Below are 27,818 nucleotides of genomic sequence, written 5' to 3'. Positions count from 1 at the left end.
TAACCACTTGAGGCATAACATATAATACAAAATGAAGAGATATAATTGTCTTTAATTCGCTATACTTACCCCCCAGTAATTACAGTGCACCTCTTCCATCCCACTTCTCACACCAATAAAACATCCCGGGGGGTTCCAGCCAGGTTGAGATTCAAACCTTTGTCTCCTGCGCCACAGGGCAGTGACCTTACCTCATCAAGAGAAGGTCTGGGCCTTTTAGCGAGACTTTAAGATATATATATATATATATATATATATATATATATATATATATATATATATATATATATATATATATATATATATAATTAAAACTTTCTATATACCCATAGGTATAATGAATTTAAATATTTGTCATAGCAGAACTACACTGTATCCCAAGGGTCTTGGCAGAGGATTTAAAAACCCCGCTTTGTGATTGAGTGAGAGAATGAATGAGTGAGTGAGTGAGTGAGTGACTGCTCATTTGCCCCCTCAGTCACTGGGGTCATGGTAGAGGTGGGCGGTCTTAAGTTGCTTACGGAGGACTATCTATGCCAAAATGTAAAATAAATACAGATAGAAAATAATCCATAAATAGATGAATAAATATTGAAATAAATACATATCGGTATAACATGGACATTTTATATTTATATCAACATTTATGTATTAATTAATATGTATCTATGTATGTATGTCTTTATGTATTTGTTCTCCTCTCGGTGTATTTACGCTTATTTGTGGATAGTGCAGACGTGGACGTGGCGCAGATTGCTCTGAAGTTGCGCGCTGTTGCATCAACCTGGCCCTGCAGCCAGAGCGCGGCTGCCCGATCAGCGGCTCAGATCAGCGGCTCAGTGCGGGGCGTCCGGGTCGTGGGTCCGATCAGCCGGGACATCGTGTCTCGCAGGTAATACACTACACACTACAGTCAAATTGACCAGCACCGCTCAGGGTTATTCAGTCTCTGCATTCATAACATCAAGAACAGATCCAGTGCAGAGAATTGACAGGGAACATATTTTTTGAAGATTGTATAGGTAAACTGTGGAGATCAAGCTGTCTAATTGTGCAATTTAAATGTATCGTTGTGTCAATGGCTTTAGCTTCAGAGTTGCAGTGTCAGCGTATCCAGGGGTGAGTTTGTGCAGACAGGGATGCTGCGGGACATGTTGGGACAAGTCGGGACATGTGTAGCAGCGCGGTGTCGGCAGGGATACAGCAGTGCGCAGACCACTGTGCAGAACCGCACAAACTGCACAGACTGCACAACCGCACAAACTGCACAAACCGCACAGACTGCACAACCGCACAAACTGCACAGACTGCACAAACTGCACAAACTGCACAACCGCACAAACTGCACAGACTGCACAACCGCACAGACTGCACAACCGCACAAACTGCACAAACTGCACAAACTGCACAACCGCACAAACTGCACAGACTGCACAACCGCACAGACTGCACAACCGCACAAACTGCACAGACTGCACAACCGCACAAACTGCACAGACTGCACAACCGCACAAACTGCACAAACTGCACAGACTGCACAACCGCACAAACTGCACAAACTGCACAGACTGCACAACCGCACAGACTGCACAACCGCACAAACTGCACAGACTGCACAACCGCACAAACTGCACAAACTGCACAAACTGCACAACCGCACAAACTGCACAGACTGCACAACCGCACAGACTGCACAACCGCACAAACTGCACAACCGCACAGACTGCACAGACTGCACGGGGATTCACCGAGGGACTAAAGTCTTTGTGTATGTGTGAGGAGTGCGCCGCAGATGCACAAGGTACAGTACCGGGGCTTCTGTCAGAGAGAGAGGCGGTTACTGTGTCTCATTGTACACGAGTTTTTCACTTGTGTAACAATCGTGCATGTTATCCTTAACAAATAAACGCGGTAGTTAGAGGAGTCTTTGCGGGCTTCTTTAAAACAATCCGCATATTCAATTAACTGTTACACACAGGCTTTTGAATGAGTCACTCTTTGTGATATGAACTTAAAAGATTTCGGTTAAATACCAGTATTTTTTTTTAAAAGACGCAGACACTAGTTGTGTCATATCTGGTGCGGCTGGGGTTACATCCCTAACTGGGGGGTGTAGTTTGACCTGCTGGGTCAGTGTAGTGATTTAAAATAGCTCTGTGTGTTTCTTCTCCGACTCAGGACAGCAGACCACACAGCCGATGGCAGTGCAATGACAATATACAGTCTCAACAACACCATGAGAAGATCAGCAACGTGTTACTTGTTGCTTTTAACAGTTAAAGCCGCGTTTTCTTTACTTGAATAACTGGGTCTGTATACATTGTTGCCCTGAATCTCTGCATTCATTTTGTAAGATATTTTATTTGTTTTCTTCTTAAATAGCCATACCTTCCTTCATTCTTTAGGTATTTGTATTAATATGTATTGTTATTGCTATTATTATTATTATTACTATTATTATTACAGAGCCATCTTCTCTATGGATTGTTCTGCAAACCAGTTCTCTGTGGATGGGAAGTGTCTCCCATGCCAGCAGTGTGGCCCGGGACAGGAGCTCTCCGAGGTGGGTTTGTGTTGTTTTGATCCCATGGGTCCATTTCATACAACAAACAAACAATGCGTGCAGCATTGATCAGCAGCCATTTTAGTCAATTTAGAAAGGGCCTGCAGCACAGTATGTGATCTGGAGAGATAGATAGATTGATTGATAGAATATAGGCCATTCTTACAAAGAGGACTACAGATTATACTGACAGATATACCTGGAGCGAATACCCCCGGCTAATGCAAAGGCACTGCACTGCAAAACAACAACACAAGAGTGCGGCTAGGAGTTCAGATTACTGTAAGAGGGAGCAGAGTGTATTTTGACTGTGGTGAAAGAAGCCTGCTGGCACAAGAAGCTTTGTTCCAAGTTCACACAAGTACACTTGGCAGACGGGCCCTGAATCAAGTACACTTGGCAGACGGGCCCTGAATCTGCACATTTGCTGTAAAAGCGACCTCCTGCCAAAGCTGCTTTAATCCTGAACTCGAGTAACCTCTCGGCCCTGCGGAAGCTGAAACAACAGTACTCTACTGTACCTCCACTTTACATTTATAGTCTCGAGAAGCTGTCTTTAAAAAATGTTTTTGTGCAATCAGGGAGAAAATCATAAGGATTTATATCTAGATAGATGAAAAAAACAAAACACAAAACATCTGTTATCTTTCCATAGCAACAATCTTTGGTGTAATTTGACTGAAATGCAACCTCTTCAAGATGGTGTCAGACTTTATATATAAAAATAAACCATTCCTTTCCCAGAGTGATGACAGAGTTGCCTGTGCTCGTCTGTGTTTTTCGTTTCATTCCCAGTTCATTCCTTCCTCTGCTTTCCCCTGTCAACAGGACTGTGGCTACAGCAGCGGAGAAGAAGCCCTTTGTGTGAATTGCAGGCCCAGGTGGTATAAAGATGACTGGGGGCATCACGGCTGCAAAGTGTGTCAGTCCTGTAAACTCGTTAACAGACACCAGACCTCCAACTGCACCGGCAGCAGCAACGCGGTGTGTGGAGAGTGTTTACCAGGGTGGGTGGCTCTCTGTACGGCACCTGCACACTGTGACAACACAGCACTGAGACACACACAACCTGGAGCTGCAGAAACACAAGCGAGGGCAGAAAAAAGAAAAATGCACGAAAGGAACTGATGTGTAGAAATTCTAATTGTCCAATTTAGAGATATACGTTAAAGTATAGATGCATGCATACAAAGATAAATAACACGAACAATGAATATAAAAGTGTGTCTTCTAAAGCTGACCTGTGTTCTTCTCTGATCTGCAGGTTTTTCAGTAAAACTCGTATCGACGGTCTGCGGGATCTGGAGTGCATGCCCTGTGCTCTCTCGTCCGCCAGCGAGCCTCAGTGCACAAGTAGGTTGTTGGAAACACAAACTATGAGACATACTTTGTAGTAATGGCTATGTAGGAACAACAGTATATTAAATATGAAACTGTCCTATTCTCCCGACAGCAAGTGTGGTTACTGCACACCAGATAGAAATGTATTAACCGTGATTTGAAATGAAGAGCTATTCAAGATGTACTGTTACACAGGATCAACTTTATTTCAGCTGGAGCTGCGAAAGTGACATAAAAGTTTGTAAAAGACTTAATGGCTTTGAGTTGGTGCTGTTACAGAAACTGCAGAACACTTTCAAATCATTTCAAGAGTGAGTGAGCCCCATCATGAAAATGATACCTGTCAGCGTTTAAACCCAAAATGAAACCAATTCTCCTTTGAAGACTGTATTTGAATTCAAATCGGAGTCGGCAGTTGTGTTTATTTTGTGACTTGCGTTGCAGGAAGCCGAGGCATCGATGTTGTGAGGGTGTGGAGTTCAGAAGCAACCCCGCAAGATGCCACGATACCGGCTGCAGTTTGTGCCGCTTTGGGTACCGTGTTGATTGCTTTAGTGATGCTGTCTGTTGTGTACTGCAGGCGCACCTTTATAAGGAACTTTGTTCAAGGTATTGATTTTTTTAATTCCCTTATTCATTTTGTTTACCATAATAAAAGTTAACCTCGGTGTGGTGAGCTCTGTTTGTTCGGAGGGGCCAATTACGAAATTGTTCAGATTTGATGTTGATAATTGTTTATGATAAATGTTGGTGTTTGAATAGACCAGACAAGTGTTCATTATGTAAAAGGAGTGCTAGATTTACTGTCTCTCTAGGGAGTGTCTGTCTCTGACAGAAAATACACTTTATAAATAATAAGTTAATGTAATTGTTATGCTAAATGGAAGCTCAGTCGTGATAAGAGATTAGTCTTAAATAAAGGTGTAAACATGACTAACAGATACATCCAACCTACTCTTTTGTAAATATAGTTTAATTCCATGTGATAAACAATTCTATTTATGTTAGTAAGAGGAGATTTCATGTTTGTGGTTCAGGGAAATAAGAAGTACAGTGCAAACTGGCTGTGAAAGGGGGAATCAATCATGGTAAACACCATCTACATTGTGCATCATACTTTTGTGATAGTATTGTACTGTTCTTTGAAGGGTGCCTGAGGTCTCAAAGTGCTGTTCGGAGGGAAGCGGGGGAGTCTGATGCCACGACTGAAACCAGAATTACTCTGAGCCCCACAATTCAGGACAAAGTGCGAGTCACGGGTAAGATGGCTGACCCTCAAATTATCACCCAGAAAGACACTATTGCAACATTGATGTTGAAGCAAGTCCTCGTTATTGTCATTGCCATCTCACAGGATGCAAAAGGATAGAACATGAATAAAATACATTAATCTATACTTTGCTGTGTTCTGTTTAGGTTCTGGGGGAAGTGTGTACCCATGTATTCCTTTCACACGAGCCAAGTGTGGTTTTGTGTTGTTGCATACAATAAATCATATATATTTTTGTTCCATACAGGTCAGACTCTCTATTGTGTGAGTGTGAACACAATTTCCCCAGTGTTCCTCTGGATCCAGAGGTCTATAAATAAGTTCCTTATACCCTGTCGTTGTGAGAGCTCTGATACACGTCCCATTTCCACAGGTCCGTCTCACCCATTCACTGCAGAGGACACGTCTCCCACCAGCTTAAGATCCTACATCCAGGCGTGTTCGTTCGCAGGGACCATGACGATGTCCCCGGATCTCAAACCTCCGTTCCTGAGGAGCTCGTCTGAAACCCAGCCTCTGATGAGAGACCTGCCGTGCGGTCACTGCTCCTCGGCCTGTTCATCTCAGAGGTCCTCCAGCTCCGGACACAGTGCCGAATATCCCTCAGAGATGTCTTCTACCCAGTGGGAATCTAAACAGGATAAAGGACCGGCCAACCTGTACTGTGCCTCTGACCAGCGCACATGTCTGCAGCACACCCCGGTCGAGTGCACCGAGATGGACTTCCAGAGTTGTGAAGCTCTTCAGGAGAGTCCTGTCCTGGTGCCAGCGGAGATGGAGGGCTGCTCTGTGGACAACAGGTCAGCGGAGCAAAGCAGCAGAGCGTCTGACAGACCTGACCTGGATACCGACGGCTGTGAGAGAACCAGTGACCAGTTCGGCACTGACAGCATCAACTGCAGTGAGATGGTAACCAGCTTTATAATAACTGATGGCTAACTAACTCATAAAAATACAAAATCGTACTTTAATTGGGATTGTATCTTAATATTCTGTTCTTCCCAATGTTCAAATACAATCAAGATGACTATAAACTGGGTTTGGTATGGGAATCTGTTCAGACCTTAAATCAGGGGTGGGGAACGTCCAGCATTACAGGGGTTTTCTTACAGCTGTAGTCAGATTGAGTGCATACAGTGATTACCTGCAAATAAACATGGATTGGAAACGGAGATTGAAGAGAGCGCGTTTTGGACATGCTGTGTATATGAACATGACTGATTCAGGGGCATCAGTGATACTGGCAATGACAGATCATTCGTGTGTTTGTGCCAGGGCTGTGAAAACCTGCGAGTGAAACGCCAGGTCCAAATGGCACCGAGTGCTTTTACTCCACTGATCAATACACGATTAATACTGTACAGTACAGAGAGCAATAGCGCAGCACATCCACCAAAATAATGATTCATGGACAATATCAGTGGAGGAGCATTTATTGCGATGCTATATATTCGTGCAGTAAAAGTGTTCACCTGGAGAGGCTGTCAAAATGCAGTGTTAGGTACGAGCTCCTGCAGGGAAAAATTCAGAAACGTGTCCTGTGTGGAGCGTCCCGATATGCAGGCTAAATATATAGTAAATCGTTTATTGAAATACACTGATTTTATTCACTGTAACTTTGTATGTTGAAAACAAAGTTTACACAGTGTTGGAAATGTTTACTTTAGTGTACAGTTATGTTTTGATAAATGCAATAGTTATTTTTGAACTATACAATATTGCTTTTGAGCATTATTCCAATATTTACGTTTACACTTGTTTCATTCTCTTATTGTATGCTGTTTTGAGCTTTTTGCTTATTGTAGGCTATATAGTTATTTATGTTTTGACTGCAGTGTGCGCGTTTAGAAAAAAGTGATTTGTTCTTGCATTAGAATGTAAGTTTCATCTGTATTAATGTTTTGATGAAGGTGTATTAATTAAGGTTGTGGCCTGTGAATACATTTGTGAACACTCGAATGGCCCTTGATGAAAAAAGGATCCCCACCCCTGCCTTAAATCATAATTAAATCTAATCTTGAAGGTCAGACTGCCGCAGTCTCAGTTGCATCCCATTGTCTGGACGGTGTAAAAGCTGCCTATGGGTCTCTGAGCAAACGGACAATAGCATGTCTGTCACAATGTGCGTTTCTGAAGACTTGTCTCTGTCTTGTCTCTCCTGAGGAACCACAGATGCACAGCGCTGATGTCTGCTCACTCACCCGACTTTCCAAGTGATTTTAGAATTAAGAAAGTAATAAAATGTGAAAGGTTGGGGATAAATAAGTGATAAATAAGATTACATTTTTGTTTAAGTAATTTAATTCACAATATGAAAAGTACACACCACCAATTTTAATTTTATTCAGGCATGTATTGTAGTTTGCCAGTAGCCAACCAAGAGCTGCCCTTTCCCTGAGAGACATGTCTAGCTGAACTGCTTTGTGTGTCTCTTTCATTAATTCTCTCTCTCTCTCTCTCTATCTCTCTCTTTAAATCTAGGTTTCTAAAGTTCAGAGTCTGGTAAAGACGAGCTGTGATGTCACGCAGGGTGAGTGCAATGTCTAGTACTCATGTGTATATTATTATAACCGATATGCTGTTATTTTAGATAGGTATACAGGTATAAATAATGTTATATTACATATTTGTATTATATTATAATCTGCAAATGGCTTACATTTAATATATATATTTTTTATTAACACAATACTGCAATGATGATTAGTTGTGTAAACATCCAATGTTTAAATAAATGTGTTTAAAATTGTACAAGGAATTTATAAACATTGTACGGACACTCTATTGCTGGCAATTAGACTAGGAGCCTTGCCAGAAAATTGCTGGCAATGATTTGCTGGCAATAACCTATTCACACAGACCTTGCTGGCAACAAAATGCCGCCAATTTGCCGGCAATTGTTTCAGTGTGAATGGGGTTTTAGATTCAATCTATTATTTTCTTCTTATGTTTTGCTTTTGAGATTGCCTTTAGTATTATAATTTCCAAATCATCACTAGCTGCTTAATCACAGACCGACCCTTAAATATAAGGCATCGGTTTGGTTTATTAAACGGATCAAAAGACATCAAAGACTAAACAGATTAGTGAAGAAATGCAGGAGGCTGTTTAAAATACGATGGGGGATCCAGAGTGATTAACCTGGTTTCTTCTTGCTTTAGTGTCTTTGAAGACACTGAGTGCAAATCATTGAAGACGTTACTGCAGCTGAAACACATCTGACCCTACTGATCAGTGATTTGCCACAAGTCAAACCCGATCAATTTACCCTTCAGGGCTTGTGTAACATTATTTTCTTCTGTGGTGTTTTGAAATATTTCTTCAGGCACCATGCAGTCAAGTGTCCTAACCTACAGCTGTGAGTAGCAACAGTTGTAATCATGAGCTATAGTAATAGTATTATGAATGGATACATTTCAAAAGCACTTTTGAATCACAAATTGATGTGAGGAATGTTTTATCCAGGAGAATAAAGCTTTCATGCCACTCCGAATGCCACAGTGAGTTAGTTTCATCCCGATTACTGTTAATCCAGTCTAAAAATGCAAAGAGCTAATAATAAAGTTTTATATCACTATACTTCTGTGGTACAAGAAACATGCTTTTACAATATGTACCTTAGGTTTCATAGTTGACAAAGGATGTCTGTTTTGTGCGTGTAGGATGAGAAAAACTGGATGTACTACACTGACCTTTTTAATGGCTTTTAAATGATATAACGTAAGTAAAGCAGGGACAGCCTAACTTTCCTCATCTTGCAATGCTTGTGACCAAGTGAAGCATGCACGGTTTACAGCATTTTAAACACAGAGTACTTTCCTCGAAGTAAACATTCAGTGTTCTGTGAATATCATCAGAGGTTTACATTAGGGTAGAAAACAGCTGGGAGTATCGGCAAACTTTTAAAGCAGATCCTGCCAACTATTGATAACAATCTTTATAAATATACTCCTCGAACTGTTAATTGGTCAAACTTCTTAACAGCACTTAATTCCTTTCAGAAATATCCTCTGTTAGTTCTTGGCTGGCAGGTTAAGGAGTCACTGTGACTACAGATTCAGAAACTTTTTTTTTTATCAAATCCAGGATTTGCCTGGGAGTCGCCTCGTAAGCTGCAGCATCAGCTGTCTTGCCAGCATTAACTTCAGTGGATGAGAATTCATGTGATGTACACAGATATACTGTATTTGATTCTTAAAGTCCTGCATGAAACTTTTAAGCACTTGAACATGCCTGCTTCATGAGCCGTTACTGATCCGTTTCCACTGTGCAAAATGTGTCCCAAATCTATCCATTATCTTGGCTGAGAAATATAGCTGAATTCACAATGCCTTACTGTTTCTGACAACACATTTTGGAGACAGTATTGACTAATCTGTGTGTAAACTCTTGTCTGGGTGCATTTTCCTCTCGATCCAAAGAGACTAATTGTCCCCAAATATCTAATGGGGAGATCAGGAGACTCAGAACTAGCTGAGGGCAACCAGTGATAAAATATGAATTAGTTTTGGGGGAAATGTCTGAAATGAAAGCAGTTCTGAATGTGAATGAGAGCACAGTCGTCCGACCGGGATCTTTTGCTCTCGAATGCTTCTGTGAAGTTAAAGCCCCGTCTCCTGGAATTCGAATAACCTCACGTCCGCAAATCCGCACCAGTTGGATTTTGAGTGGAACTTATCCTGCCGATTTAATTTTAGTGACATTAAAGAAAGCCCTGATGAAGGTTTTCCATGCTGACACAAGCTGTGGTGAATATTTAATAGTGTTTCTGCCACCGACTGACCTCACCGTGCCTGAGGTCACTGACTTGGACTCTTGTCATCTCCTCCAGGGGTTCATCTGGGTCGGGTGCCCAAGGCTGTGGTCGAAGCCCTGTCCTTGAAGCTGGACCCATCGTTCCCGGGAGTGAAGAACTTCAGACAGGTGGGCCTGGAGCTCAGGGTCCCCGGGCAGGTGCTGGACAGCATGCGGGGCTTTGAGCACGTGTTTAACTACCTCTCCTGCAGCACGCTGAGCACCGTGCCTGACCTGCTGAACACGTTCCACCGACTGCAGAGGTTCGACGCGCTGTTCCTCCTGTGCGAATATGCCACTCAGAGACGGTTCAGTGTCTGCACCCATTAGCCGCCAGTAACACGGATGCAAATTGCTGTGGTCCAGGTGAACCAGAATGACACAGAAAAGCCAGCTAACTGCCGCAGTGTGACAGAGAGGCATTACAGCGACAGTCGGGAACGTGCAGGTCACTGCTTTTCTCTCTCAGTGCTGCAAAGAACTGCCGATAGATGAGATGTGTCATTAAAATGAAACACAGATGCGCTGTTTGTCAAAGCGTGATTTCCGTGCATTTAAAAATGACCAGTGTTGAAGCTACTGAACTCGTTCTAGAAATTAGAGGGATGATCGTTACTTTGTTGAGCAAAGGATGAATTTCATCAGTGTTTTTATTTGCTATATATCAAGTAGGTTTGTTGTTCTGTCTGTTTTGCACTTGCGTTTCCTTCAAAAGGTCTGCAAACTTGGAGCTTGTCAATCTGTTTTGCAGTCGGATGATTTTCCTGTGTTATTTATTTCAGAGAAGCAATCTATTGACCAAATTTAGGCTTTTAAAAAGACAGCGATCACAATAACTCTTGGAAAAAGTAAAACTAATGTTCATGATACTACATGTTCTAAGAACTACTAGGAGATCTTTTAAATTGAATCTGTACCGTAATATTGACAAAAACTAATTACTGGATAATAATTCATATTGCTTTGTACTCTGGGAACTGTCTATAATTTGTAATTATTTTCAGGGACAATTTTTTAAATACATTGCTTGGTCCCTCAACGTTTGAAATGTTGACCTTGATTGTCTCCTTTGATTCATTTAGCCAACATGAATGAGTTTGTGGTTTACTGTAAACAACGATAAAATAATAATTAAAAACTATGAGGTTACATTTAAGTGTTAAAAAAAAAGTGTACATTAGGCCTTTTGTAACTTGGTATCCTTTTGTAAAGCTCCACAGATATATTTTTTAATCATTGTGTGATTTACCTGAATGTGAAAAGGATGGGGAGATAGGAATCTGACCACTATATTTAAGCCTTCTTTAAATTTCAATGGTATATATGTACACAAATATGCAAACAAGTCTAGGATAGAGAGCCTGGCTGATTATCAATAAGACCTGAGGGGGTCTAGGAGCTGCAAACTGGAGCTCTGGTCATGATGTCATAGCCACACCTCAGGCTTCACTTGTTTTATTTACTGTGCTGTGTTTAATGTATGCAGTGTGGATCACCTTTGTGTTCATTGGACATAAATAGGAGAGAAAGATGTGCATTACAAATGGAGTCCATAAGGTGACATCAAAAACAGATGTCTGACCTGGAAGAGCCCTGCAAGCTCTGATATTTGTGTATTGGCTGCACATGGTAACACAATTAGAAATATTCAAAGGGATTTGCACAACTTTAGTGGTAACACTAGAAACTAATTACATACTTTGTTAAAATATAATGTCTTGTTGTTGTAACTGATGCTTTTGATTATTGATGTTTTTTTATATATTTTTTTGTATTGTAATATTGCAATAAATTGTTTAAGATAGTGTAGCTTGTTTAATGTCTGTTCCCATGCTTTGCTCATGCAGCAGATAGGATTGTTAAAAACACCTGCTGCAAATTGAGCTGGCAAATTTCAAATAATCTTCTTAAATAAATAATGCATACAAGTCTGTGGCAGGATTCCAGTGAAGAATGTGTGCTTTAAGTTTTTCAAGTTAATCATTTTTATGAGGAGGAAGAGGAGGATACACACAGTTGTTTAAAAGCATAACGGCTATTATAGTTTTATTAGGCAACTGTCAAAAGGTCTTCTGCTTTGTTCTGGTGAACTCCCATCCGGGGGCAGCAGGATCCCTGTGACAGTTGGGGTGGAGGAGGAATAGTTCCCATTTTAATAGAAACATTATATATATATATATATATATATATATATATATATAAATTATTCTCAAACCCAGGTTGCACATTTCTGGTCTTACATACCAATTTAGTAAAAACAAAACAAAACTGAAACAAGCCAGTGTCGGCGCCTGGGAAACCCTTTAAGATTAATTATATACTTTACTTTAGATCACATTATGTACCAGTACTTTGTTATTAATCTAAACCTACTGACTACATCCCATCACATGCTGAGATTCATGTATACCGCATGTCAGTAAAAGGAGGTGATCAATTTCAATTTATAAGTTATTATGATTATTATTGTGCTTACTTGTATTATTTGATTATATTATGAAATATTGCTATACTTGTTTTCCAAAATATTTACCATGCACCATTTCCCCCCCTATGTTACAGTTACCAGTTGCTGTTATATAAGTAATTAAGTGAAACAAGCCACAACCTTGGAATTCCCACTTATCTGAAAAGTCAAGATGCTCATTATAGCACATGATATGTTCCACGCACTCTCAAATCACTTACACCAGTGCGAGCTGTTTGAATGCCCATTAAAAACAGGATAAATCAATTAACTATTACTCTTATTCCAAAGTACAAAATTTAATTATCTCTGACCTACACACAGATCACAATGTAAAGAGCAGAATCAATACTGTAGTCAGTGTGGAAACTTGTTTAATTTGCTTTATTACTCACTATTAAGGATGCTAGTCTATAATTTCAGATTACTTTCCAAAACCTAGTTAATTTAGCCATCCTTTCTCAACTCGATCACACTTGCAGAAGTTTTTGAAAGTTTCCTCATAATCCATAAGCTTACATAAATAACACTGGATGGTTCAAACTAATTACATCCTCCGTACGACAAGACTCAGAGGCTTTTGTTCTCATCTTTATTCAATTTCTGAGGCATTCATTATGAAGGTATGAGTGACACGTGGAGAAAATATGCTTGATTTAATTCAGTAGAAGTATGTCTAACTTGGAGCATGTGTTGATTGTGAACAAGTGCTTCAGCAACTGTCAGAAAAAACATCTTAAAGAACTGTCAGAAATGTAAATATATTTGTGTGTGTGTGTGTATCATGGACATGAACTCTTGTTTAATACTTTTATTAATGTGAATATAAAGCATTAACAGCATATCAAGTGTGCCAGCAGTTTGTGTTAGAAATGCAAATTCCCATCAGAAATCACTTTCAAGTTAACAAATGACCCGCAGCGTCAAATTCAAGAACTCTCTCATGCAAGCAAGAAAACTAGACTCCAAATGACCTTGAGTAAGACCAATGTCATGCTCAACAGCTTGGTTGAAACTCAGAAACTCGGAAGATCAAAAGATACGTGAAGAAGCCTAAGAGCATGTCTACAGCACATCAACACAGGGAGATCTTATGGAAGACATCAAAAGAAGAGTAAAAATGGGAAGAAATGGCACAACATTGAAAATACATTCACCCATTTGTCTTAAGAGAAAAGTATTTGATCAATGCTCACGTATGGGTGTGAAACCTGTTAATGCAAAAATTATACAGAAACTGCAAACAACACAAGAAAGCATGGGGAGATGTATATTAATACAGTGGAATAACAAGAGACAAGAAAAAGAGTGAAAAGTGAAAACGTTAAAATGGTGATGGGCCAGACGAACAGGCCAGAGATGGACAAAATAAGTTATTGAATGGATACAAAGATTTGAAAAAAAACTAGAAGATCACAACATAAGAAATGGGGCGCTTTGACGTTGTGAACTGGAATAGGGAAACTATATCAAAACAAGAGAAAATATCTTGGGGATGCTTTCTCCCAGCAGTGGGCTGATAATAAAATATCAAAATAAATTAATGACCTTTATATAAATGCATATATATATATATATATATACACTCACCTAAAGGATTATTAGGAACACCATACTAATACTGTGTTTGACCCCCTTTCGCCTTCAGAACTGCCTTAATTCTACATGGCATTGATTCAACAAGGTGCTGAAAGCATTCTTTAGAAATGTTGGCCCATATTGATAGGATAGCATCTTGCAGTTGATGGAGATTTGTGGGATGCACATCCAGGGCACGAAGCTCCCGTTCCACCACATCCCAAAGATGCTCTATTGGGTTGAGATCTGGTGACTGTGGGGGCCAGTTTAGTACAGTGAACTCATTGTCATGTTCAAGAAACCAATTTGAAATGATTCGACCTTTGTGACATGGTGCATTATCCTGCTGGAAGTAGCCATCAGAGGATGGGTACATGGTGGTCATAAAGGGATGGACATGGTCACAAACAATGCTCAGGTAGGCCGTGGCATTTAAACGATGCCCAATTGGCACTAAGGGGCCTAAAGTGTGCCAAGAAAACATCCCCCACACCATTACACCACCACCAGCAGCCTGCACAGTGGTAACAAGGCATGATGGATCCATGTTCTCATTCTGTTTACGCCAAATTCTGACTCTACCATCTGAATGTCTCAACAGAAATCGAGACTCATCAGACCAGGCAACATTTTTCCAGTCTTCAACTGTCCAATTTTGGTGAGCTTGTGCAAATTGTAGCCTCTTTTTCCTATTTGTAGTGGAGATGAGTGGTACCCAGTGGGGTCTTCTGCTGTTGTAGCCCATCCGCCTCAAGGTTGTACGTGTTGTGGCTTCACAAATGCTTTGCTGCATACCTCGGTTGTAACGAGTGGTTATTTCAGTCAAAGTTGCTCTTCTATCAGCTTGAATCAGTCGGCTCATTCTACTCTGACCTCTAGCATCAACAAGGCATTTTCGCCCACAGGACTGCCGCATACTGGATGTTTTTCCCTTTTCACACTATTCTTTGTAAACCCTAGAAATGGTTGTGCGTGAAAATCCCAGTAACTGAGCAGATTGTGAAATACTCAGACCGGCCCGTCTGGCACCAACAACCATGCCACGCTCAAAATTGCTTAAATCACCTTTCTTTCCCATTCAGACATTCAGTTTGGAGTTCAGGAGATTGTCTTGACCAGGACCACACCCCTAAATGCATTGAAGCAACTGCCATGTGATTGGTTGGTTAGATAATTGCATTAATGAGAAATTGAACAGGTGTTCCTAATAATCCTTTAGGTGAGTGTATATATATATATATATAATATCAGTAGGAGTAAATTTACATAATTATTTTAAATTTTCATCTGTACTTACATAGGAAAACTGCCACCTGTTTCAAGTGCTTCAACAGTCAAGATAATGTGTATGCATTTAATTACTTTAAATAAGGAACTATGATGTTCCAAAGTTTAGATTTTTCAGCTTTGTCACACAGTCAAGAAATAACTTATTTTACAGAGAGCCCGGGCACATCTTTCACAATCCCAAAGCAAAGAAGTGCTCAGTTAACTCGGGGAAAGTTATTCTCTCAGTCGGTGCATGTGCAGACAGCCTCTCCAGATAGCTAACCTTAATAAAGCTCTCGAGGGAGCCTCTGTCTACCTGTGCTTACAGAGGAATTACTGCAGCTTACTCGACTGCCAGACGAAGCCTTTTCTAATGCAGTCTTGGAATTTGAAATACCGGTTTTCCTGATCTACCAAAGAGAACAAAATGTTAGTTTTTTGGTACAATCTATCTTAATAATAATATGTGCCAGAGACACTCACCTGTCATTAGAAAGATTTGACTAAAATATGAATACATTCAAAGCAACTTTTACTGTTTTACTGTCTTTTTATTGATATGAAGAACATATTTAAGTGACAATAGCTAATGTTATTACCAAAGGTTGAGTTATTTTGTATTAGAAATGTAAAATGCAAAAGTTTTTAACAATCAAAAACTTGTAAAAAGGTGGTGCTAGAGCAATGGCTTTAATTTCATTTGTTTGTATTTAACTTTTTAAAATACTTTTTTTAAAGATTCCCTGCCCTTTGTGCCTCAGGATTTTCTGTGTGTCTAAAAACAAAGTGAAAAGAAGCTTAATTTCCTCCCAAAGATAAAAACCTGAATGTATTTAAGTTTATTCCATGAGATTTTACTGACTCAAGTCAAATCTTACCATAAATCTAACTTCACAGTCCTGTATTGGAATAGACACTGTATGTCTACTTCAAACACTGCTGAAGTTATAGGGGATAAATATATAGAGAGAAGTTCAAAGCCAAATAGTATATAATAGCTCAGAAACAGGCAGTTCAAAGAATGTGAGCTTCATCTTGCAAAGCACACAACTGTAAACCTTTCTTAATGGGATGCAATATCCGTCATAGAGGAGATCATTACCTACAAATGTGATCTGTATCAAAAGATATTACATTGTATGTACCACTCACAAAATGCTGGAGATATTGGGTATCCAAACTCAACTGCAATGACGAAGAGACAAGATTATCAAAACAGACGTTGTGTCCTCGGCGGGGTGTGTGTGTGTTTTGATCATTTGCTTTAAATTGGTTTCACCGTAACTGGATGATTGTAATAATTATGTTGTTTCCCTTGTAACATTGTGATAATGTAAATATAAAACTTTGGATGATAGTGATTGTGTAATCATGTATGTTGCCCTGGGGTGAATTTGCATTTTCTCACAGAGATTTGCTTAGTGATGGGGCATGTGTAAGTATTCAAATTCAAATGTACCCACTTCTACGATGTCTGAATTACGTATGCAAGGTGAGGTGCCTCTGGAATAAGGAGACGCAGAAGGACCCAGAGGTATAGTGACACAACAGGATCTCAGTCTCTCTACCTGTGGCTACCTGTCTTCATTTCAATAAACCATTCGTTACCGCTGATGTGGAAATAACTATGAGTGACAGAGCCTCCTGCAGAAATCGCCCATCTTGGGCCATCGCTCTAGCTCTTGGTGGCGAATTATTCTTTAGGGATGACAATACCAAGGGCGTATCGTGGTGAGCAATATATCCTGACTCACGCTGGACCAATCAATCATTGCCGTGCTCTATACGCAAGTGTACATAACTAGTAGTAGTGCTAGTAGTCAGTAGTAGTAGTACCAATAGGATTAGTAATAGTGGTGATTCAGGCACAGTCAGGCACCGAAGACTCCAAAGGACACAACTGCTGGGGAAGTCCTTGGCTGGATTAAGTACACTTGGTAAAGAGATGCAAACAATAGAAATGGAATACAAAGATTCAAACAGAAATGGCCCGTGTCCTGTTAGTCCCTGTGCATTAAAAAAAAGCATTTCTCATTTCATGTCAGCGAAGGGCCGTCTCTGTGCTCAGCAACATGACATGAACATCCACAGATCCACAACGGTTTGCTCCGGTGAGCGAGATTCGAACCAAAGCTATTCCTTCAGCATGTTGAAAGCGATTTGTGTACATTGAACTGCGAAGCATGATGGGTAAGGGTCAGGCCTTGGCCTCGGCAAAGCCTTTAAAGGTCCTTTACAGGTTCGACACAATAGAGCAAAGCTGCTCAACTTTTTTTTATCAGGGAAAGCATATCAAATACTCTATGATTGATTTAACCATTTCTTAAAAGGGACGACAGAGCAAAACATGTCCTGTTCTGTAGATTCATTACACAATCTACAACTACACTACAGCTGCTAACGGCTCTATGTTCAGTTCTAATATGCAAAACAACGACCACAACAGAAGTAACAAAGAGGCCTCTAAGATGCAAAACAATGAATACAACAGAAGTGACAAATGGGCCAATCTAGATAAACAGACGGCTGCAGCCAAAGGAATAATGATGCACCGACTTTACACCTGATAACATTAATGGAAACCAGTGGTGTAGGTGTGTGTACAACATATAATCTGCCCTGTGGGTCACCATCCATTTGGACCCCAGGGGATGCTCTGAAGACAGGCTTTCAAACACCAGCATTAGAGTCAAGGCCCTGTGGGTATTTATCTCCACTGCAGAAGATACAGTGGGTGTGAAACGCGTGCGGTAATTACAGCCATTGCACACATCTCAGAGTATTATTTACCCTCCCATTCGCTGTGTTATTGTTATTATTGAGGAGTATTAGCAGCATACAAATGAGTTCCTCTGCAGCACACAGTATCAGGTATGCTTTCTTCTTTTATGTCATTTTTCCCTTTCAGAATGAGAGCCTCACACTTGTACAAAAAATAAAAAACCTCAGCCTGACATACTGCCACAGCAATTTGCAATCATACATGTTGCGATTATTGCGTCATTAAGTACATGGGCTTGAAGCCAGGACTGTACACACACAGCCGTAACAATGTGTTGGGCTTTTAAAATCAATAACGAAAAATCTGCTCCCTTGAAGGAAATCAATGGAAGACTGTGTTTGATAAATTAATTGCATTAATCTAGTTTCATGTTTTGGTTTTTAATTGAAAGGTAACATTATGTGGCTTCATGTGTGGCCTTCTTCTGAAAATGCTACACAGACATTATTCAATGCTGCGTAGAATATTGTTCACTGCTAGATCATAATCTAGTTTATTACCATGTAAAACATTAATGAATGGCGAATGTCAACGCCAAGATTCAAAACTCAACTGAAGGCAAACTTTAGCTCCCGGGCGCCCTCTACTGTCTGATGAAGAAAGCTGTGTGAACGTAAGTAAGAAAAAGGTTGAACAGTATTTATTAACAGATAATGGTATAAATTCAGCAACTGTAAATTGTCCACATTTACAATAATATAAAAGCATGTTGACATTTACTCAGTTTTGACCCTGAGTGTTCAGTGTTTTAATTGTAGGGAAGTTATTCAATTATACATACATGCTTGACCGGAGTAAAAACCATGTTGAAATTAGATTTTAATGACAAGACAAAACATCACTATTAAAGGCTTAATATATCCACCTTTGACTAAACAGACATTATTTCTATAAATGACGTTTTTGTTGCTGTTGATGTTTGTGAACTGCTGAACAGAATATTTTGATTTATTGGTAAATAATATACATATTTATGTGGAGATTGTTTTTTTTTTTAAGTTTATTTTAATATAATTTGTCTTCTGACAATAGTAGTACAGTTTTCATTACCTGACTTCTCATACAGAGACGTGTGTTTACACTCACATGTCAAATCTATGAGAACTGAAATGCCTGTAGACTTTCTGTGTCGAGGGTAAGACCGGATTTACAGGGGGAAGAGGTCTTTTACAAATGTCCACAAGGTGTCACAGCAGGATGGCCATCAACATGTGTATGTTATTAGTGCTTTACTGTACTACTCACATAAGGTCAAACATTGTATTTTTTTATAGAGAACTGTATAGTTTTCCTAAGTCGTTATTTAAGAATTTGAACACATTATATTTAAGAGGCTGTAGCAGATAAAACACACACACACACACACACACATTTTATATATATATATATATATGCACCGATCAGCCATTACATTCTGACCACTGACAGGTGAAGTGAATAACACTGATAATCTCGTTATCATGGCACGTGTCAGTGGGTGGGATATATTAGGCAGCAAGTGAACATTTTGTCCTCAAAGTTGATGTGTTAGAAGCAGGAAAAATGGGCAGCGTAAGGATCTGAGAGACTTTGACAAGGACCACATTGTGATGGCTAGACGACTGGGTCAGAGCATCTCCAAAACTGCAGCTCTTGTGGGGTGTTCCCGGTCTGCAGTGGTCAGTACCTATCAAAAGTGTCCAAGGAAGGAAAAGCGGTTAACCGGCGACAGGGTCATGGGCGGCCAAGGCTCATTGATGCACGAGGGAGCGAAGGCTGGCCCGTGTGTGTCCGATCCAACAGATGAGCTACTGTAGCTCAAATTGCTGAAAAAGTGAATGCTGATTCTGATAGAAAGGTGTCAGAACACACAGTGCATCGCAGTTTGTTGCGTATGGGGCTGCGTAGCCGCAGACCAGTCAGGGTGCCCATGCTGACCCCTGTCCACTGCCGAAAGCGCCTACAATGGGCACATGAGCATCAGAACTGGACCACGGAGCAATGGAAGAAGGTGGCCTGGTCTGATGGATCACGAGTTCAAGGTGTTGACTTGGCCTCCAAATTCCCCAGATCTCAATCCAATCGAGTATCTGTGGGATGTGCTGGACAAACAAGTCCGATCCATGGAGGCCCCACCTCGCAACTTACAGGACTTAAAGGATCTGCTGCTAACGTCTTGGTGCCAGATACCACAGCACACCTTCAGAGGTCTAGTGGAGTCCATGCCTCAACGGGTCAGAGCTGTTTTGGCGGCAAAAGGGGGACCTACACAATATTAGGCTGGTGGTCATAATGTTATGGCTGATCGGTGTATATATATATACAGTGAGGGAAATAAGTATTTGACCCCTTCGACTTAGTACTTGGTGGCAAAACCCTTGTTGGCAATCACAGAGGTCAGACGTTTCTTGTAGTTGGCCACCAGGTTTGCACACATCTCAGGAGGGATTTTGTCCCATTCCTCTTTGCAGATCCTCTCCAAGTCATTGAGGTTTCGAGGCTGACGTTTGGCAACTCGAACCTTCAGCTCCCTCCACAGATTTTCTATGGGATTAAGGTCTGGAGACTGGCTAGGCCACTCCAGGACCTTAATGTGCTTCTTCTTGAGCCTTGGCTGTGTGTTTTGGGTCATTGTCATGCTGGAATACCCATCCACGACCCATTTTCAATGCCCTGGCTGAGGGAAGGAGGTTCTCACCCAAGATTTGACGGTACATGGCCCCGTCCATCGTCCCTTTGATGCGGTGCAGTTGTCCTGTCCCCTTAGCAGAAAAACACCCCCAAAGCATAATGTTTCCACCTCCATGTTTGACGGTGGGGATGGTGTTCTTGGGGTCATTCCTCCTCCTCCTCCAAACACGGCGAGTTGAGTTGATGCCAAAGAGCTCGTTTTTGGTCTCATCTGACCACAACACTTTCACCCAGTTCTCCTCTGAATCATTCAGATGTTCAATGGCAAACTTCAGACGGGCCTGTACATGTGCTTTCTTGAGCAGGGGGACCTTGTGGGCGCTGCAGGATTTTAGTCCTTCACAGCATAGTGTGTTACCAATTGTTTTCTTGGTGACTGTGGTCCCAGCTGCCTTGAGATCATTAACATGATCCTCCCGTGTAGTTCTGGGCTGATTCCTCACTGTTCTCATGATCATTGAAACTCCACGAGGTTAGATCTTGCATGGAGCCCCAGACCGAGGGAGACTGACAGTTATTTTGTGTTTCTTCCATTTGCGAATAATCGCACCAGCTGTTGTCACCTTCTCACCAAGCTGCTTGGCGATGGTCTTGTAGCCCATTCCAGCCTTGTGTAGGTCTACAATCTTGTCCCTGACATCCTTGGACAGCTCTTTGGTCTTGGCCATGGTGGAGAGTTTGGAATCTGATTGATTGATTGCTTCTGTGGACAGGTGTCTTTTATACAGGTAACGAGCTGAGATTAGGAGAGTCCCTTTAAGAGAGTGCTCCTAATCTCAGCTCGTTACCTGTATAAAAGACACCTGGGAGCCAGAAATTTTGCTGATTGATAGGGGATCAAATACTTATTTCCCTCATTAACATGCAAATCAATTTATAACTTTTTTGAAATGCATTTTTCTGGATTTTTTGTTGTTATTCTGTCTCTCACTGTTAAAATACACCTACCATTAAAATTATAGACTGATCATTTCTTTGTCAGTGGGCAAACGTACAAAATCAGCAGGGGATCAAATACTTTTTTCCCTCACTATATATTAATGAGTATTAGGCACATGACAAATGACAAGATCAATAGCAAAACAATGACTAGATTTCACATGTGGAAAATAAGATCAGGTGTATTTCATACTGAAAATAGGTGGCCCTTTTACTCAAAGAGTTGGAAACAATGCTGACTCTTGGGGTCCCTTTAAGAAATCTGCTCTTCCATGCTCTTATTCATCAGGTGATTGCTGCTGTAGTATTACTGTATAAGTGTGAGAAAGTGCCTTTGTCAGGTCACTGTCTTTAAGAAGTCAGCTTATGTCTGCTTGAAAAGTTTACACTTCTAATCACAATGAAGTGACAAGAACACAGAATGCTGGGAAGGAACACAAACCTTGCACATAATGCCAAGCCTCGGGTCGGTCAAACTGCAGTTACAGCAAATCTGCGTCCATGTGTGACTCTTGGGCCGTTCATTTATTAACAGCTTCTGACTCTGCCCTACACACAGCTGCAATACTGATCTCTCCACTGAGGGGCAACATTGCACATTGGATTGACTTTAAAACACACAGGCATCCAAACCTTTTAAACCAGCCACGATTGCAAGCTTCTCAAAGACAGAATGGAGAATTGCAGGGTCATGTTGTTTTGTGGTTTACACTCATTACAAGCTGTTCACTACTGCCAGAGATGTGTTTTCGCGCTATGACCAGATCGACAATGTCCATATAGCAGGAGAAGAGAGAGACCGAACTATTACAATTTGTTATTGTAAGCGCTGGTTTTCATCAGTAAAACACTACAAGACAATATGAAAGTGACCTGAATAATGAATGCCTCAATAATGAAATGCATTCACACTCTCAGCTATTAAGAATCACTGACAGGCCGCTCCGAAGCAATTGAAAAGTATGAATATGTATGACTGTCACTTATTTCACTGTACACACACGTGTGAGTGCAGACCATTGTTGTGGATCTGAATGTGTTTCGGCAGAGCCTATTTCTGTGTCTGTAGTTACTGCAAATAGCTGGCAAGCCGCGACTGTTAGCTTTGCTCTATTCAGATGGACATGAAACCAAAATAAACCAGCAGATAATATAGGGAAACTGTGTTTACTTGATTGGGAATTAGTTGAAAGTCAAGGATTGTTTTCATTTGCTATTCTCTGTTTTTTATTCCCTTTGTGGGTGTTTGTGATAATTACCCACTGAGTTTGCAACATGTGACTAAGGCCCATTGTGTTTGGTATTATTATTATTTAATGTTGTACTACTATTGCTGCTAATACTACTACTGTCTACTACTACAAGGGCAACAACAACACTATGAATATCATCTATGCATTAAAGTAAATCAAACGAAGGTCTAAGAAGAATCATGGACACCACAGACACGTTCTTGTGTCTTAATATATCGGATATGAACACATAATTTCCCGGCCCAGGCTCTAGTTCCTTCTAGATTGAACTAATGCAACTTTCTATAGTTTTTCTATTTTGTTCTTAGTTCATATTATTCCCTGTAGGACTACAATTGTACACTGTATTGAAATGTGTCACGAGTTTTTCGGTTGGGGATATATCAAGACATGAGACAATCAACACAAATTTTGAGGCTTCAAATAATTAAATATAACATTAAAACCAACAAACAACAATACTCTGAAAATAAAGAGATGTGCAAGTTACCTAAAAAGATTAAACATTACTTATTGACAGAAAGTTATACATTTCAAAACCTGTATGCTTTTGGTTCTGTTATCTTGTGTTACAATGTAATCCTCTTAATATACTTTTATATTGTAATTGTAATATAAATTGTAATATAAAAATGTCAGCGTCCATTAAAAAAAATCACAGATTAATATGAATACCCTTTGATAAATGAATAATCAAAATGAACATGAAGACAATTAAAATTATTTGTTTCAAGACATAAGACTCCCTGAGCCCTGAATTGATTGCACTTGCTGCAAGTATTTAACACAATTAGAATTTTTTAGAACATAAGAACATAAGAACATAAGAAACATAAGAAAGTGTTCAATCGAGAGGAGGCCATTCGCCCCATCGTGCTTGTTTGGTGTCCATTAATAACTGAGTGATCCAAGGATCCTATCCAGTCTGTTTTTGAATGTTCCCAAATTGTCTCTTCAGCCACATCGCTGGGGAGTTTGTTCAGATTGTGATGCCTGACACTTAATGATACTTGTGATTGTGATATTTAAATTACCCTGAATGCCTACAGCTTCCAATTTGAGGATCAGTCTTTGGTGTGTAACCTTATCAAAAGCTTTTTGAAAATCTAAGTATATCATATCATATGCTTTCATGTGATCTACAGCTGCAGTTGCATGTTCAACAAATTCTAATAAATTAGTAAGACATGATCTGCCTCGTCTAAACCCATGTTGACTATCTCCAAGAATATGGTTTTCATTAAGATGCTCCTCTATTTTCTGTCTAATCATTTTCTCCAACATTTTACAGGTGATGCAGGCGAGACTGATTAGTCTGTAATTTCCTGGCTCAGTTGGAAATACTGTACTGCTCAGTACTGTTGGAAATATCCCATCTGGCCCAGGTGATTTGTTTGTTTTTAATTCTGCTAGTCCCTTTAGTACCTCCTCCTCATTTATCCTGATCTCTCTTAGGGTTTGACTGGACTGATTGTTAATCTGTGGCATGTTATCCGTCTTTTTTTTAAAAAAAAAACCTCTGTGAAATACTCATTTAGAACATTTGACACATCTTGTTCGTTTTCCAAGATACTTCCATTTTTGTCCTTTATCTGTTTCACTTCCTCCTTTATTGTCCTCTTGCTGTTGTAATATTGAAAAAAGCTGTTTGCATTAGTTTTATGGTCAATGTTTTTTGGTCCTCGATTTTCTAAGTTTTGGTACAAATTTAGTAGTATAGTAGTATATTCTTAAAATATAACCATCCATTTTCAACTGACTCTGTATCCAATGTGCTCCAGTCTAACTCCTCTAGGTGCCGCCTCATACCTTCAAGGTTTGTTCTTCAAGTTTTGCTTTTCTTTTGCTTAGTCTCTCCCACTGGAGCACACAAAGGGACGACAACAAAAGCTTCACTCAACAAACCTAATTACTGAAGCTGAACATTTTGGGTTTTTCCATCACATTTTGCAATTCTTCTACTAATGAAAATCAGTCAGCATTCACATCCCATGAAAGCAAATACTCCCCCTCCCACGCCACCTTCCTTTGAAATTAGATGAATTGTTTCTGTTCTGTGAGCTGCAAGGTTGGCAAGAATACACTTTCCCTACATTCTTCAATTAATAATAACGATCATTGGAATCATTTACTGGCAGGATTTCAATATAACTGGATGCCGAGTTCCAGGTAAAATCAGTGAAACGTAGTGAAATTGAGAAAATACACATCATAAGGAGGGAAGAGTGACTTTTAACTCTTATAACTTTTGTTTGACCAAGACTCAGTGATTCCTCTAGAATTGACCGTGCTCCCTTCCTACTCTTCAGCTAATAATCTTTCAGTCATCCTAGACCCCTCCCTGCAATTTGCCCTACACCTCTCCTCTCTAACACACACCGATTCTTCCAAGACATCGACAGACGAATCTGAGCCGTCCTCAACAACAGCTGGAAACTTCCTCTAGGCTGTGTACTCTCCTGCCTAGACTCCTCCAACTCTCTCCTGCACAGCCTCCCAGATTTAACCATCCAACGCCATCCCAACCAAGCTCTCAGATACTTAATCAGATCCATTACTGGAATAATTAAGATGAAGAATGGGCCAACTTATTGAAGACAGTGAAAGTGCGGGCTCTCAAAGACCATGTGCTTGAGAAACAGTTCTCAGACGTCTCTAAACACCTCTGGAGTGTGGAGATCTTCAGGGGGAATATCGGCCACACAGTTGCTGCTCAATGATCACATAAAAGATCCGAAAGAGCGTGTTTTTATGCCGGCAGATGCATCACTTAACCAAATTATTTATAAGGTACTAGAGGTACTCTTTAAATTGATAGATTTTGGTTTACAAACCACAACTTAATCAAAATGTCAGGCTGGGAAAATCATGATGACTCACCACTTTAAAAGAGCACTTTCTTAGAGGACATTATAATTCTATTCAAACCACTGAAATTATTTTGTCATATCAAACTATATTATATGAGAACTTGTTAAACGTGTTCGGTTAACTTCAGTTAAAGTGCAGACTTTTCAGTTATTGTTAAAAATAAGTGGCAAGATTGTCAAAACAGACTGTACATTTGACAATTAAACACCAGAACTCATGAAGATTTTCATTTTCCTTCAGTCAAAATCTGAAAGGTTTTTGTTTATTTTTAAGCTAGCTCAATCCACACTGACAAATTCAGTCATTTGAAGACATTTGCATTTTATTCCAAACTGCCACTTGATGCCTATTGTCAAATAATTTCAAAAGGAACATAATTAATAGGATTAAATGGATCTAAAACAAAAAACAAAACAAAACCATAATTAAAACAGAACCAATTCTGAATTGTTTTCATGCTTCTTTGTCTGTCTTTGCCTTCCTACCGTACTCAAACATGGTTTTCAGTCCCCTGATGTCATGGTGTTTTGTTATTGTATTTGATTAAATGCATTCAGCGGTTTCAAATGGAGAACTGTTGGGTTTTATTGAATCTCAGCTCCCAGTTGTTCTGAATAGCTGATTAACGGTTCAATACTTCTCCACATGCTACACATTATGTTAGCGTACCTTGAATAAAACAAAGTTTAAGTGGTTCTCAACCCTGGTCCTGGAAGACCTCCTACCCTGCTGTTTTTTGTTCCAATGGAGCTCTCAATTACTTAATTGAACCCTTAATTGACATAATAATTTCCTAAATCAGAGCCTTGTAATGATTTTAAACAGTAGGGCTTTAAAGTTAAGTATAAAATTGTATAAAGAACTTATAATCTTATTAAGTAACCAACTTTGTATCAGTTAGCCTACACAATTTAAGTCAAATGTAAGCAAATGACTTCAATTAAGGGTTCAATTAAATAATTGAGAGCTCAGTTGGAACAAAAAACAGCAGGGTGGGGGTCCTCCAGGACTGGGGTTGAGAACCACATATTTAAGATTATAACTGTATAAAAACCTTTAAAAATGCGTTGTTTAACTGATAAAACAACTAGGTTAATTGAGAGCAAAAAGCAGAAGACATTGTGCTCCTCCAGGAACTGGGTTTGAGACCCCTGCCCTAAGTAATCAAACTTTAATTAAAATGAACTAATTCTGACCTGATTCTTAATAATAATACAGACTTGAGTGGCTACAATGCAAAGGCAAAAATACATAAATCCAACAAAGAAATGAACCATGAGTCACATTAATGTAATTTTACCAGTTTATTCATTTTAATTCAGTCCAGTCTTTCTCTGTAATAACTATGTATAACATTTAATTAAAAGGAATACCAATTATTTATCTCATTAAAATTATTCATGATCTCCAGCTGATGTTTCTCATGTCAAGTATGTTGATGGCTTTAAGTTATGAAACACGGAACTCTTTGCCAAATTGAAAAGTGAGATCTATCTGGTAGAGTATTTCGAATTTAAATTAACAATATGATATAGATAAGAAGTTATATTCCTTGTATGAGTGATTCTATTTTAATTTCAAATGCTAAACTTAATTATTCTTCTGAATACTTTTCATTAGAGCCGCAGCTCTAACTAATGCCATAGGTAAAGCAGTGCTTCTCAACCTGGTTTAATTGAACTCATAATGCTCCCAATCAGAGCTTAATGATTACTTTAAACGGTTGGAGATTTCAAGTTAAAAATGAAAAGGTAAACGGTACTTTAATTCTCTAACATTTTTTAAACTAAACAATTAGCAAAAGTAAGATTGCGCCAATTATTTGTGAAATGAAGATTTGAAGCAGTTAAGCATTATTTGTAGATTGAGCCAGCTGGGGGATGTAATGACTGTTTCCACTGGCAGAGTTCAGGTGACCTATTTCAGGAACCGCATATTCGTAGTATGCGTAGAATAGAAGTATGTATTCGAACCGCATACTACACATACTACACGTACTACACTACAACATTTCAGTACTG

The 27,818-nt window shown here is 39.8% G+C and overlaps 1 protein-coding gene across 2 annotated transcripts; it reads left to right on the top strand.

The window, feature by feature from the left end:
* Positions 1-655: 655 nt before the first annotated feature.
* On the top strand, positions 656-11,773 carry eda2r (ectodysplasin A2 receptor). Of its 2 annotated transcripts, none has more exons than XM_066714721.1 (9): positions 656-892; positions 2,467-2,563; positions 3,392-3,570; positions 3,828-3,916; positions 4,349-4,513; positions 5,053-5,163; positions 5,548-6,083; positions 7,656-7,704; positions 10,006-11,773. In XM_066714721.1, exons 1-9 carry the CDS (start codon positions 669-671, stop codon positions 10,296-10,298), a joined length of 1,743 nt encoding a protein of 580 aa, XP_066570818.1. In that variant the 5' UTR covers positions 656-668; the 3' UTR covers positions 10,299-11,773. The 2 variants fall into 2 exon arrangements, with proteins under 2 accessions (XP_066570818.1, XP_066570819.1); XM_066714722.1 differs by lacking the exon at positions 656-892 and adding an exon at positions 1,355-1,801.
* The last annotated feature ends 16,045 nt before the right edge of the window (positions 11,774-27,818 follow it).

This window comes from Amia ocellicauda, chromosome 10 (genome assembly GCF_036373705.1).
Source record: "Amia ocellicauda isolate fAmiCal2 chromosome 10, fAmiCal2.hap1, whole genome shotgun sequence".
In the NCBI taxonomy this organism is placed as follows: domain Eukaryota; kingdom Metazoa; phylum Chordata; class Actinopteri; order Amiiformes; family Amiidae; genus Amia; species Amia ocellicauda.
The sequence above is the reverse complement of the archived record's forward strand: the minus strand, read 5'-3'. Positions and strand labels throughout refer to the sequence as shown.